General features: G+C 35.9%; 1 protein-coding gene across 1 annotated transcript; it reads right to left on the reverse strand.

Annotated features, from left to right (window-relative positions):
• Positions 1-9,628: 9,628 nt before the first annotated feature.
• On the reverse strand, positions 9,629-14,366 carry LOC121728132. The gene is made up of 6 exons (XM_042116246.1): positions 14,048-14,366; positions 12,715-12,871; positions 11,455-11,572; positions 10,931-11,065; positions 10,240-10,453; positions 9,629-9,796 (listed from the first exon to the last, which is right to left on the reverse strand). Exons 1-6 carry the CDS (start codon positions 14,199-14,201, stop codon positions 9,642-9,644), a joined length of 933 nt encoding a protein of 310 aa, XP_041972180.1. The 5' UTR covers positions 14,202-14,366; the 3' UTR covers positions 9,629-9,641.
• Positions 14,367-15,808: the final 1,442 nt, after the last annotated feature.

The following is a 15,808-nucleotide window of genomic DNA, read 5'->3' on the forward strand; positions in this document are numbered from 1 at the left end:
ATGTGGAGAAAACGTGGGAAATTATATTCTGAAAGGGCTTATTTGAACGCGCTAATCTCAAGAACTACTGGTCCGATTTAAAAATTTCTTTCAGTGTTAAATAGCCCATTTATCGAGGAATGCTTTAAGCTATATTTTATCATGCTAAGACTAATAAGAGCGAAGAAATTGATGAAAATGTTGAAAAAACGGGGGAAATTATATGGAATTGCTTATTATCTGATGAACTACTGGAGAATTTTTTATGTTATTTGGCAAACATGAAGAATAGACCACGTGAAGGGACAAAGGCTATTTTTTTCCGCAAAATGTACGGTTGCGTGAAACTCCTAAATTACGCAAGCGAAGCCGCGCATCTATCTATACTAATATTATAATTCTGCAGAGTTAGTTAGTTTGTTTGTTTGAACGCGCTAATATCAGGAACTACTGGTCCGATTTGAAAAATTCTTTCAGTGTTAGGTAGCTCATTTATCGAGAAAGGCTATAGGCTATATTTTATTACGCTAAAACTAATAGAAGCGAAGAAATAGAGAAAAATGTGGAAAAAACGGGGGGAAATTATTTGAAAGGACTTATTTGAACGCGCTAATCTCAGGAACTACTGGTTCGATTTAAAAAATTTTTTCAGTGTTAGATAGCCCATTGGTCGAGGAAGGCTATAGGTTATATTTTATCACGCTAAGGCTAATAAAAGCGAAGAAATTGAGGAAAATGTGGAAAAAACGGGGGAAATTATATGAAATTGCTTATTATCTTAAGATTCTTAAGAACTACTGGAGTAATTTTTATGTTATTTGGCAAACATAAAGAAGAATAGACCAGGCTATTTTTTTGCGGAAAAATGTACGGTCGCGTGAAATTCCTAAATTACGTAAGCGAAGCCGCGCGGAACATCTATATATAATAAAATCGTAGGAAAGTCAATTCTGTACATTGAATATTTTTGTACAATAAATTATTATTTATGGTACAAAAATATTCAAGTATTCTTGGGACGTGATCTACAGTCTACTATACTAACGCGGACGAAGTCGCAGGCAACAGCTAGTTTTTAAATATTCCTTTCTAATTCTGTTTGAATAGTAGCTTTACCGCTTCTATGCTTCGTTCAATAAGTGAGAGGCCTGTAAGCACATCCCCCCATCCCCTCATTACACCCCTTGACGCGGCAACGCACCAGTAGCACCCCTGGTGTTGCAGACGACGCAAGGCATTACGGTAACCAGCTTCCATCAGTTGGAACATACACTAATTGTTAGCCTGCTTAGTTAAATGTATATAAAAACATTCGGGAATGGGCTGACCGCTCAAGAGTGCGGGTGGAAAATGTAGGTAATTTCTTGACGCCAAGGACAATCGGCGACTTACCAGCGCCTGAGGCTTCACTAAAACAATAATATATTTTGTCACTGTACCAGAAATTGTAGCAGCGGCTAATGTAGATGCCTGAGAGCAATTCCGAAACTTCCAGCGCGTGTAGTTAAAAAAACGGATGAGAATTTGGAAAAACTATATTATAGAATCATAGTTATAGAGAATTGAATAAGCTTTTATTTCGTAATAGAACTTTATTGCCACAACGCATCGTTTTTAAGGTATTAGCCAAAAACTAAAAATTGAGACTTTTGTCACCCTCCCTTCCCTCCGGCTCACCTCCTAGACGTCAGGACCTTTGGTATGTTTTGTCCCTAAGCACCCTGAATAAGTTCCAGTAGAAATCGCTTCGGTTCCCGCTCACGCACTCAACGACTACAAATAATTAATAAATAAATCACAAAATCGTAAACTTTTATTACTATCTCTAAATCAACTTCTATATGAAACAGTCAATATAGAGGTAAACCAATATTGTCAATATTGAAGTTTTGAAATAATTTTAATATTCATTGTAGCTTATAGAAAATTTTGAACAAAATTAATTACTGAGAGTCGAGATTAAGATTATAAACCTTCGGCTTCGGCTTCGGCCGAAGGTTGTGGCGATTGCCGATTAATCGGCTTCGGCTTTGGCTTCGGCCAAAATTAGACCTTCGGTCGGACACTACTTCGATGTCTTATTGTCTGTCTCGGCTGTATATCTCAATAACCGCTACTCTTCTGAAGTTTTCACAGATTGTGTATGTCTGTTACCGATAAAATAACAGATACTAAAATAAATTAAATTTAATATTTAAATCCCACACAACAAACGTGATTTTTTTGCTATTTTTTGCTCGATATCAATAATGGCAACAGGTACTAGGTAGGCATTTGAAAAGTACAAAATACTCCATTGTATTTATACTTTAACAATTAATAGTAAAATTAAAATAAACTAAATAATTAAGGATACGTACAAAAACATTATTTGCCTAATTTTGCTCTATTATGATAAGGAACCTTTCGTGCATGAGACCAACTCGCACTTGGCCGATTTTTTCATACATTTCTCTTTGAATTTTGCGTCTTTGGGAAAACTGAAATAGGACTAAAAGCGATGAAGGTAATCATTCTTCAAAGATGCACTAATTATTGTAAGTTACTAGATGTCCCGCGCGGCTTCGCCCGCGTAAATTAGGAATTTTACGGAAACCGTACATTTTCCCATAAAAAATTGCTTTTATGTCCCTACTCCCTTCACTTGATTTACTCTATATCTGTGCCAAATATTGCCATAAAAATTGCTCCAGTATTTCGTAATTTCTAATATTTCCCCTGTTTTTCCCACATTTTCCTGAGTTTCTTCGGTCGTATTAGTCTTAGCGTGATAATATATAGCCTATAGTCTTACTCGATAAATTAGCTATCTAACACTGAAACAAGTTTTTAAATCGGACCAGTAGTTCCTGAGATTAGCGCATTCAAGCAAACATACTCTTCAGGTTTATAATATGTATTAAGTATAGATTTTTTTCAATTATCGCTTGACAAACTCGAGTCTCGATCTAAAAGACAATGAAAAGTACCAATAACAGGGTCATTATAGGCTCATAAGTCATAACCATGGGACGATGTATGGTATAATATGGTAGTGATGAAGATGATGATGATGAATGTAATTTGCATAGTAGCATATGCTTTCCGTTCTTAAAACAAGGCCGAAACTCCCAAACTTGTATCTATAAAGAATCAGGAGTTCTCTCAGCACCTTCCGAACCACGGTATACCAGGTATACCTTGGTGCAAAATCTTACTTGTTGGTAGCATATGCTTAGAGTACTTCTCACGAAACCGAAGTCACCACATGTTTCCCTATAAATTTTGAGGAGTTCCCTCGATTACTTATGCATCCTTCATCAGATCACCACTTTTGTGAATATAATACCAAATTGGGATGATACCCTATATACCAAAAGAAAAATTTTGAAAATCGGTTAACAAACGGCGGAGTAATCGTTGAACATAAGAAAACAAACATAACACCTCCCCCATTTTGAAAGTCGGTTAAATATGTAGCCTATGTGTTATTCTGATGTATAAGCTATATTATTGTAAAGTTTCATTAAAATCCGTTCAGTAGTTTTTGCGTGAAAGAGTAACAAACATCCATACATCCAAAGAAACTTTCGCCTTTATAATATTAGTAGGATTATATTATGAGTAAGCATTAAGCACCACTTCTTTCGACTATAAAATAAAACTTCCGCATATTTATAATAAATTTAGACCTTCCGCGCAGCTTCACCCCCGTAAATTAGGAATTTCAAAGACAAATGAGCCCACAAAAATAGCCTATGACATCATGTCGTCTACTTTTTATTTATGCCAAATAACATAAAAATTGCTGGATGGTGCGTGAAATAAGTCCTTTCAAATAATTTTCCCCGTTTATTCCACATTTTCCTCTGTTTCTTGGCTATGAGCTATCTAACTCTGAAAGAATACTTCAAAATTTCAAATCGGACTAGTAGTTCCTGAGATTAGCGCGTTCAAACAAACAAACTCTTCAGCTTTATAATATTAATGTAGATATAATAACGCAACCGCATAAAAAATGTCGATAAAAATATCGATACCAAAATCTGCATCACACCACATCACTAGTGCCTTAGTTTGATAGTTCACGGAACATTTTTCGTGAAGAAATTTTTCGTGAAGAATAATTGATTTTTAAATTAAAAAGTCGTATAAATTACAGTTGGCTGTGATAGGTGATCCCGCTATTTTTGAAATTCACAGTATCGCTGCAATTTTTGTAGGTAATTATAGCACAAGTCAGCATTTTGTTCGTAATTTACGGCATAGTGAAAACGTGTTTGCCGTGGAGTGGTTGACATACGACTGACAATTTGTGCCCAGATGGACAGGATTTGGCGACATGTGACAAGCTCTATAACATACTCGTATCTCTTACTTCTAAAATCCTTTTTTGCCTCTACAATCGATATTTTGTTTATTCTTATTATATGCTATTTAAATAGCTTATTCTGAAGAAAAAATAACTGCCTATTCAATCAAACTTTTTAATGATTTGCAAACGACGCAGGTCGTAAAAATTCTCAAATACCTAGTAAAACCTATTCTGTATTAAAATCTATAAGTACTTATAATATTATAATTGGGAAGAGTTTGTTTGTTTGTTTGTTTGAACGCGCTAATCTCAGGAACTTCTGGCCCGATTTGAAAAATTATTTCAGTGTTATAATATAGCCCATTTATCAAGGAAGGCTATAGGCTATATTTTATCACGCTAATACTAATAGGAGCGAAGAAATAGAGGAAAGTGTGGAAAAAACGGGGGGAAATTATTTGAAAGGGCTTATTTGAACGCGCTAATCTCAGGAACTACTAAATCCGACCAGATTTGAAAAATTCTTTCAGTGTTAGATAGCCTATTTATCTAAAAAGGTTATGGGCTATATTTTATCGCGTTAAGACTAATAGGAGCGAATAAATAGAGGAAATTGTGGAAAAAACGGGAGAAATTATTTGAAATGGCTTATTTGAACGCGCTAATCTCAAAAACTACTAGTCCGATTTGAAAAAATCTTTCAGTGTTAGATAAGCCCATTTATCGAGAAAGTCCATAAGTTATATTTTATCACGCTAAGACTAATAGGAGCGAAGAAATAGAGGAAAGTGAAAAAAAAAACTACTGTTCCGATTTGAAAAAATCTTTCAGTTTTAGATAGCCCATTTATCGAGAAAGGCCATAGGCTATATTTTATCACGCTAAGATTAAAAGGAGCGAAGAAATAGAGGAAAGTGTGGAAAAAACGGGGGAAATTATTTAAAAGGGCTTATTTGAACGCGCTAATCTCAGGAACTACTGGTCCGATTTGAAAAATTATTTCAGTGTTAGATAGCCCAATTATCGAGGAAGGCTATAGGCTATATTTTATCACGCTAAGACTAATAGGAGCGAAGAAATAGAGGAAAATGTGGAGAAAAATGGGGGAAATTATTTGAAAGGGCTTATCTCACGAACTACTAGAGCAATTTTTCTGTTATTTGGCACAGATAAGAAGTAGACCACGTGAAGGATCATAGGCTATTTTTTGTGGACTCATTTGACTGTGATATATCTAATTTACGCGGGCGAAGCTGCGCGGAAAGTTATATTTCGCGTGGTCACGACATCACGCGTTAACGGCTGGAACCATTTTGCTGAAATCTAATAAAAATATATGTTGGGTTTCCCTTCCTGACGCTATAACTCCAGAACGCACGAACCGATTTCCATGGTTTTGCATTCGTTCGTAAGGTCTCGGGCTCCGTGAGGTCTATAGAAAAAAAAACAGAAAAAACTTCAAGAGAAAAGCAGGAAAAAAGGGAAAATCATTTTATGACAAAACAACGTTTGCCGGGACAGCTAGTATGTTATATCTGTGGGCATGGTAGTGCCAAGACGAGCCATGTGAAGCGCAAGGGCACTACCTACCTTTTCTCGAAGAGTTACGTCGTTTTTTAATGGGAAATAATAAAACGAGCGAATAAAAAAATACTTTGCGACTGATGATGAACATACTGTTTTAATAACATGAGCGGTATTAATTTGACTAAGCGAAAATTAAACTACACTAACGACTAATATTAATTTATAATATTGTTAAATGCGTGCGAATTCGAATAGGGCGGGGCGACGAATCGTTGCAGTCAGGTGAGGCCCGTGAGTTGGGCTGCGGACCAATACGATTTTTTTGGGTTAGGTTAGATGGCTAATGCGGCCGGGAGCGCAGCGCAGCGAAGCTCCCGCCTTTACCGTTATATAATTTAAGTTCCTACAAATAGAACAATACATATTTTGGGATCATCAAATCAAAGTATCCTTTCTATCTCTGTTAGCTACCACTTTTTTCACATATAAAATTGTTGTTCCTCTTATCCAAATGAAACTAACTCACTAGCTAGCTCACAAAAAATTTGCTGGATAGTAATAAAAAAAATTGTTTTAGGGATCCCTGATAAAAAGTGTTTCATCAAATAGTTATTTAATATTATTTTTTTTTTGTTTTAATGTGAGCTCATTATACTCTGCTCATTAAAGTATTTTTCGAAGTGGTTTTTGTATTCGAAACACTTAATTTAAGATAAAATGCCGCTCATTATAAAAAATACATTTGCCAAATATTGAAAAAAAATGCAGGACGTAATGTTCACACTCAAACAAATATTAGGTCTCTCAAATATTATGGAGCTGCTCATTTTGAATGTTAAGTAACTCAAATAAAGAATTTGTACGTTGCTGTTCTGTTAATTTCTCGTCACTCACAGTCAGTCGCTCAAATAGTAATTCTATAACCCAAATTTAGTAATTTTGACACTTAAAACTGTAATTTACAGTCACTCGATTAAATACTACCCTTTTTACCGACTTCCAAAAAGGAGGAGGTTATACGTTCGGCTGTATGTATCTTTTTTTTTTTGTATGTTCCACGATAACTCAGCCGGTTGTAATCCGATTTTCAAAATTCTTTTTGTTTTGTATAGGGTTTCACTCGAATTTGGTACCATGTTCACAAAAATGGTGATCTGATGATGAGATCCTGGAGGAATCGAGGGGACTCCTTGAAATTTGTATGGAAACATATAGTGATTTTGATTTTTTCTGAAGCATTTGAGGTAAATGCTACCAAAAAGTAAGTTTTCGCACTAGGTTATACCCTGGATCCGAGGGTACCCAACAGAACTTTTGAATCCTTATAGATACAGATTCGGGGATTTTGGCGTTGTTTAAACAATTGAAAGCATAAGCCAACACATCAATTTAATTGATCATCATCATCACAATCATAATTATGCCATGGGTCATCACATTATGACCCAATTATTGATGCTTTTCGTGATATTTTGCATCGAAGCAGATGTTTTTGATGATTATTTCGCTGTTTGTGGACCCATTTTCAAAATTCTTGTGTTGTTGTATAGGATATAATCTTGATTTTGTATAATAATTACGAAAGTGGTGAGCTGATGATGGGATCTATGAGCAATCGAGGGAAATCTCATAGTGGTTAAAATGTTGTTTCTAGTAACTTAAACATATGTTACGAATAAGACAAAGTTCATACGAAGGTGTCTCTTGGTCCAAAGGCACTGAACAGAATTCCTGAACCTTTAAAGATGAATGTGTTTAAATTGCAGCAACGCTTAGATAACTGCAAGCATTTACCACAATTTCGCTTACAGTAACATAATGTGAATAGTTAACATTCGTAGTGGTTATTTACGCATAAAGCTTTATCTTGTAGATAACTAAAAAGAGTGAAATTACTATTTTTAACAAAAAATTAAAACCGACTTCCAAGGTAAAAACAATAATAATATGAACTAAAAAGTATTAAATAACTCTTACTCTATTATAGTGCCTTTTCAGAATTCCTCTAAATCTCAACTATTTCTGTACATACAACAGTCTTCATTACTTTGAAGTCGGTACCAGTCCCAAAAGCTTCAGATATTCTGACATTGACTGAACTCACGATAAAATTAGCTGGTACCGACTTCAAAGTAATGAAGACTGTTGTATGTACAGAAATAGTTGAGTTTTAGACGAATTCTGAAAAAGGCACTATTATAGAGTAAGAGTTATTTAATACTTTTTAGTTCATATTATTATTGTTTTTACCTTGGAAGTCGGTTTTAATTTTTTGTTAAAAATAATTTAATCCCACATAAAGTTGGTTTCCGATTTACCAGATTCATCATATTGTCCGAATATGATGTCAAAAATAGATTAAATCGTTAGGTACTTATATTAGATCAGAAACTGATTACTAGCATCACCTCCACCCTCCACGACGGTAGCGACACCGCGAAGCCATACATTTACTGAGTAGAATTTGTTGAAGTTAGGGTCGGTAGAGTTAGGCCGTATAATATTACTAGCTGTTGCCCGCGACTTCATCCGCGTCAACATAGTATAATAACAAAGATGGATAGTTTTCTCCTTTTTGTTTTTGTGGTTCCTTATACAATGGGTAAAAACGGACCTTATTTAAGCAAACGTCAAACGCAAACGTCAATAAACTTTCATGTTTCTAACTCAAGCAATGACGGACTTTCATTGAAACTTTCTATCCCAATTTCACCCCCTTGGGGGTAGAATTACCAGAAACACTTAAATACGTATCCATTCATTTTTAATCAGTAGCACAAAAATAAAGTTTCATGTTTCTAACTCAAGAAATGACGGACTTTCATTCAAATTTTCAACTCCAATTTCACCCCCTTGGGGGTAGAATTTCTAAAAACGCTTAAATACCTATCCATTCATTTTTAATCAGCAGTCCAAAAATAAACTTTCATGTTTCTAACTTAAGAAATGACGGACTTTCATTTAAACTTTCAACCCCTATTTTACCCCCTTGGGGGTAGAATTTTCAGAAACGCTTAAACACGTATCCAATCATTTTTAATCAGTAACCCAAACATAAAATTTCATGTTTCTAACTCAAGAAATAACGGAGTTTCATTCAAACTTTCAACCCCAATTTCACCCCCTTGGAGGTAGAATTTCCAAAAACGCTTAAATACTTATCCATTCATTTTTAATCATTAACCCAAAAATAAATTTTCATGTTTCTAACTCAAGAAATGACGGACTTTCATTAAAACTTTCAACCCTTATTTCACCCCCTTCGGGGTAAAATTTTCAAAATTCCTTCCTTAGTGGGTGTCTACTTAATAAAACAACCCTACTCACCAAATTTCGTGGCTGTAACTTTTACAGTTTTTGCTCAGCGATGATGAATCAGTCAGTCAGGACATTTAATTTTATAAGTACTCGTATAGATTATACAGTGTGTAACAAAAATAAGTGATAATACTTTACGGTGTGTACGTGTTCCTCGTAGAGAGTTCACTGTGAAAGTAGCAGCGCTGAAAGACGAAATTTTTTTTTCACTTTTGTGTGGGCATGGGCCCGAGCGTCACGAGTTTCCCATACAAAAGTGAAAAAAAAATTTGCATGGCTCTACATGAGATCTGATATCTTTTTCACAGGGCAAACCTTATGTGGTATTCTTGGCAACATTTTACATGAGATGTTTTTGGTGGGATAGGTTTTACTGGATACTTATCTAATAAAGCTTGTTTAAATCACATAAGCTTTGTTGGGATACCAAAAAATAGAAGAAAGCTCTCAAGTATTAGGGTTTAAAAAATGTAATAAAATAAAAATAAAAAAAAACGCATCAATAAAAAACATCAGGAACAGTTCAATCGACATTAAGATATCGGAAGGTTCCCGCGACGCCGGCGTACTGCTCGCTGAACTGCCCCGTGCGACGTCGCGTCTCGTCCGTACGAGCCTCGTACGCGGCCCGCAAGATGTCCATGGTGTACTCGGAGGAGAGGACTCTAGTCCATAAGTCTGAGGGAGAAGTATAGCAAGAATAATTGGACGCTGTTAAGCATTTATCCCACAAGAAAATGACGGATTGAATTGTGAATGCAGTCATGTTCTTTTGATCATGTAGAACAAGACTGCATTCAAAATTTAGGTAACAAAAAAAATTGTGAGTCAGTACACAAAATCAGCGACCAATTATAGTACATTTTTTAATTTCCCAAATTGTGATGAACGTAGATTTTATTTGCTTAGAAGTGACAGAAATTCGTGTGTCGAACGGGAACCGTATATTATTTCAATAGCAATAGCAATTCATTTCAACAGCTCATAAGCAACTTCAGTGACAAAATGAGCAAAAAAATAACAGATAGGCTGAGAAACAGACGGACACACAATCATTTATAAGTATGAAAGTGTCATTTGCTTCTGTTGTGCTGCTTTGGAAGTTTTTAAGTCCCATCTACCTTGTGTCTCGTTCAACGAAGGCTCCTTGCCTCCATAATCTTCTGGCAACATCTCGCGCGGTACAAACTCGTGCAGCTCCTCATGGCTCTTGATCACCTGGATCCTCTGAATTATCTTCGGCTTCAGGAACGTTTTGACGATGGATAACAGCGTCTCGACCACCTTGGACTTCGTCATTATCAGGATATTCTGTGGTCTAACTCCGTAGCCTTCCTGTTAACAAATAGTTAGGTATTGTTTAGATATATCTACTTGTATGTATATTTTGAGTTAAATAAAACTTTGTTAAGAGTCTGCTGGAAAAGGTGGCTAGCCGCTAGTTTTTTGTTAATTAATTACTGTTTGTATATCAGTCAGGTGTAATATTCAAAGTTCCAACATATCGGACGATGTCAGTGACACAGATAGCGTCATCGTGGTTAATTATAAGGGGGGCTAGAAATAAATCTTCTGAATTGTCTACACTCTACAGTCACTGCAGATTATAGAATTTGAAATACATCACAATCATATTTTTTTATGTTTCTTCTTCACAGGTACTTATTCTGTATAAGTATCTGTGAAGTTAAGAGAAACATAAAAAATACAGGTACTTTGTTTTTGTAATAATATTATTATGTTGTTTCTAGCTGTCATGAGCGGTCTCTCTTTAGCTATTTTGAATTGTAATGGACATTTAATTTTACTTACAAGTAGCGCGGTTATTTCCCGTTTCATCTCTATGAAGTCCATGTCGGAGACGAAACTGGCGAGGTTCGCCTCCCGCAGATCGTAGATAACACACACCTTCTCCAGGTAGTCGTGTGCTGCCAGGTACTCGCACATCTGAAACAATTGCCTCAAACTTTTTAGAAAAATGTTCAAAGAACTCGTCAAGACCACAGGCAATCTCAGGGCCGGCACCTTACTGGCTCAAAGAGTGAGTATCACCATCTAACGAGGAAACTCATTGAGCCTTTTAAATACTCTGCCTGATGTAAACGACCAAGTGGATTTCTTTTATTTAAAGGTTTCTAGTTTTATTAGTCCTATTTTTCTCTTTTATTTCTCACAATTATATTTTAGTGAGTATCCCATTTAAATCAAATTTAAATACTTAATTTTATAATTTGCAGTTTTGTACCTATTCTTGTTCTCTGTAAATGGTTTATTTTAGCTGTTGTAATTCAAATAGCTGTTGTAAACATTCTGTAAATAAATTAAAACAAACTCACCACTAGAATATATCGGAGGTAGTTCATAAAGAATTTGCTAATTGGCTCTTTGTCGAAAAATTTTACCACGTAAACTCTGATGTCTTCATTAAGTACTTTTGGTAGCGCAAAAACTATTCTGAAAAAAGAAAAAAAACTGTTATTTAATACAATACCTTACACGCTGCTACTACTTTTATTAACCGAATTAAAAAAGGAGGTTATCAATTCGACGTAGATTCGCCCATACGGGGCGAATCTAATATTTTCAGAACTGTCCAGTTTTCGTATATTATGTTAGTCTAAATCAGATTCTGAACAAATGTGCCAAATTTTAAAAGTATACCTAATATGTATTTATGTATGTATGTTTTTATGTTTGTGTTCACATAATATCTCAGAAACTACAAGTCCGATTTAAGTAATTTGGACGGCATTGTTTTAAGAACAGAAAGCATATGCTACTGTGCAATTCACTACCATTACACCATGCATCACAGCCATTAAGTATGGCTCTATATTTATAGATATAGAGCCATACTTAATGGCTGTGATCATACATCTTACAGTCTTCATTACTTTGAAGTCGGTACCAGTCCCAAAAATTTCAGATATTCTGACATTGATTGAACTCATGATTAAATTAGCTGGTTTCAACTTCAAAATAGTGAAGACTATAACAGCTATTTCGGTAATAATAAAGTACCGAAATAGTTGGGATTTTGAAGAATTCTGGAAAAGGCACTACTAAAGAGTAAGAATTATTTAATACTTTTTAGTTTACATTGTTATTATTTTTACGTTGGAAGTCGGTTTATGTGTACTTAGGAACAGATAACGTTAATTAATATTTTTCATACCCGAAATAAAATCCTAAGCTCGCTTGGTCCGAAGGTCGTCCATTGAGGCTCTTGAGCATATTCTCAAACCGCAAGCAAAACAGTATATCCTGGATCTGATAGAATTATACGTGGGAGAGCCATGCTTCGGCACGAATGGGCCGGCTCGACCGGAGAAATACCACGTTCTCACAGAAAGCCAGCGTGAAACAGCGCTTGCGCTGTGTTTCGCCGAGTGAGTTTACCGGAGGCCCAATCCCCTACCCTATTCCCTTTCCTACCCTCCCCTTTTCCCTCTTAAAGGGCCGGCAACGCACCTGCAGCTCTTCTGATGTTGCGAGTGTCCATGGGCGATGGAAGGTGCTTTCCATCAGGTGACCCGTTTGCTCGTTTGCCCCCTTATTTCATAAAAAAAATATATATTATTATAAATGTCACTTACACATTATCGCTAAGGTTCCCGAAGTCCTCCTTCACGTTGTACACGCCGAACAGCTGCGGGTACAAAGTCCTGAACGTGCATATCTTGTCGATCATCGTCTTCGCTCGCTCCACGGAACCCTTGCTTGTCAGAATCCTCCATTCCAGGTAGCGATCAGCTGAAATGGTAATAAATATTTTAACGTGTCTTACATCGGTTTCTTAGGCTCGTAATGATTAATAAGCCTTACCGCTTAGATAAGGCTTAAGAACATTCTTGGGATGCTACTTATGTATAGACTAAGTTGTATCATCTGAGTGTTTTAAAGTATTCTTAAATGAAACTCGGCAGTTGTCAATTCGTTACTTGAGAGACTGTTCTTAAGTTTGTTCAAACCTTGAACTAAGTAGTACACGCTCTTGATATCAAACTGCTTATAATAATAAGCATCTTAAGACGCTGAGAGCGTATCAGCTAAGTTTGGTATTGAGAGATAACAGGCCTTTAGATTCCTAAATATTTTTGTAGCTTTATTCGAATCCAATCGAGTTTAGCCGGACATTTTTACTGAAAAACTAAAATTTAGTTTTATTTATTGTTTATTTTCATACGGTTCAGCGAACGATACTAATATTTATCGCTTTGATTACAAAGTAGCTACGATTAATATTATTCCGTATTTATGAAAAAGATACTTTAAATATCATCATTCCCGCTCGATAAACAAATTCAAATTTGTTTATCTCGCGAGAACCCTAAATTTTTCCGCAAGAAAAACTTATTTTTATTTTAAGGACTAATTAACAACAGCACAAGGTATTCAGTATCAAATTAAACTCAGAAAATATTTTGTACGGCCAGCAATATTATTAGTCTCAGCCACTTTTTTTTTTAAGAAGGCAGGTCGCTGTAGCCCTGACGTCACTGCGACCCATAAGGATCTATTGTGACTCCTTCGCACTAGAGAATCGTCCCCAACCCAATACTGCTCATAAATTGAACGATACGGTTGGGGTTGGTGGCACGAATTTCCTCTGTGGGTGAGTATTCGTGGCGACCAAGGAGCCTGTTCCTGCTCAGCCTCTCAGCCACAGTCTCAGCACTCTCAGCTTAATTAAATACAATTATTTCTTTAAAATTTTGATAAGGCGAGAATATTTTTTTATTATTATACTATTTAAATATCTAAATAAATAAAAATAATAAATCTTTAAAGTGCCAAAAAAACGTTATCCTTCGTTTTTTTCCTCTCAAAGTAATTCCGCTACCATTAAAATCGGTAACAGACATATTATACTTTCGCATTAATTATGATATTAGTAAGTATTTTTGGGCAAACATAAAAGGAACTTACTATAATTCTTCTTGATGAGATGGTCCTGTTTCTGCACCCAGCTCCTCAAAGCTCCTATTGCTTCTTCTCTTCTCTTCTTATCGTCCATATTATACGACTTTCTTATCTTCTCCAACGTATCCTCGTTTAGGTCTATCAGCTTGTGTTTTTCCATTTAATTTTTGATTTTTCACTTTATTTTGTTTTTTACTTTATTTCTATCTTCACTTTATTTTCTTTTTTGACTTGAGTGTGTATGTGTAACGTATAACTAATGATGTCTTAAATACAAGCAAATACGATTTTTCATTAAGTATTTTAATTTATATTTCCTTCGGAGTTAAATTTTAAATTAATTGTTCTTGTTAATCAAACAGCTAACTCTACCAAAATGAAAAAACATGATACTTTGATACTTGGGTCACAATATAAATACTACATACAGTAGAGTAACTGAGCTGTAAATTTGAAATACAATCTCGCTCAACAGATATACCAGATTTACGCGCATGGGATGTGTACATTGTTTTGCTACTTCAAATTATCTGTATTCACTAGTTTTAAGGGTTCCATACCCGAAGGGTAAAAACGGGACCCTATTACTAAGACTTCGTTGTCTGTCCGTCTGTCCATCTGTCCGTCTGTCTGTCTATCTGTCTGTCTGTATGTCGCCAGGCTGTATCTCAAGAACCGCTATAGTTAGACTTCTGAAATTTTCACAGATTGTGTATATCTGTTGCCGCTATAACAACAAATACTAAAAACAACATAATAATAATATTTAATGGATCCTTAGATACAACAAACGTGAGTTTTTGGCCTTCTTTGCTAATTGCTCTATATTAATAATGGCAACAGGTAGGCACTTGAAATTTTCACAAAGGCTATAGGCATAATATGGATGTTCTTCAATAAATAAAAATTCCCCCAAAAAGGGAGTTCCCCTTAAATTAAATAAAATAAAAATTTAAGGGGGACTCCCATATAAACACACGATTTTTGGTCTATTTTTGCTCTATAACGGTACGGAACCCTTCGTGCGCGAGTACGCCTCGCACTTGGCCGATTTTTTTATTATTCGTATTCACGCTAAAAATGTGCGTGAGCCAGACTATGTTGTTTACTGTATGTTATTTACATTGTGCTTTGATTATGGACTTCAACCCAACGTACTATGTAATAATTGTAGACATGAGTGGAAGAAGTGGGTAACAAAAAATGTTCCTAACAAAAACAACAAAAAAAGGGTTCAGTACCCGAAGGGTAAAAACAGACAGACAGACAGACGGACAGACATCAAAGTCTCAGTAATAGGGACCTATTACTGAGACTTTGATGTCTGTCCGTCTGTCTGTCTGTCTGTCTGACGCCTCCGTGGTCAAGTGGTTTAGAGCGTGGCTCTTGACTCGTAGGTCGTGGGTTCGATTCCCGCGTTGGAAACATGTTATTTCCAAGTTTGGTTAGGATAATGCAGGCTGATCACCTGATTGTCTGACAAGTAAGATGATACATGCGTCGGATGGGCATGTAAAAAAGTCGGTCCTGCGCCTGATCTCTCGCCAGTCGTGTCGGTCTTCCGTCCCACTGGGTTATGAGAGTAAAAGAAATAGAGAGTGCTCTTGTGTACTGCGCACACACTTGGGGACTATAAAATTACTCCTGCGTAGCTGGCCTGGTATTCAATGAAACCGGCCACCGTCACCGAAACCGGTGCGGGAGTTATTATAATATAATTATTATTATCATTATTATGTCTGCCTCCAGGCTGTAACTCAAGAATCG

The sequence above is a fragment of the Aricia agestis genome, chromosome 6, assembly GCF_905147365.1.
Source record: "Aricia agestis chromosome 6, ilAriAges1.1, whole genome shotgun sequence".
NCBI classification, from domain to species: domain Eukaryota; kingdom Metazoa; phylum Arthropoda; class Insecta; order Lepidoptera; family Lycaenidae; genus Aricia; species Aricia agestis.

Excerpts from the sequence above, each read along its gene's own strand:
- LOC121728132 (XM_042116246.1), bottom strand. The coding sequence starts at position 14,201 with ATGGAAAAACACAAGCTGATAGACCTAAACGAGGATACGTTGGAGAAG. Across the intron at positions 12,872-14,047 it reads TCTCATCAAGAAGAATTATA|CTGATCGCTACCTGGAATGG; the intron begins GTAAGTTCCTTT and ends TTACCATTTCAG. Across the intron at positions 9,797-10,239 it reads TTCGTTGAACGAGACACAAG|ACTTATGGACTAGAGTCCTC; the intron begins GTAGATGGGACT and ends CTTCTCCCTCAG.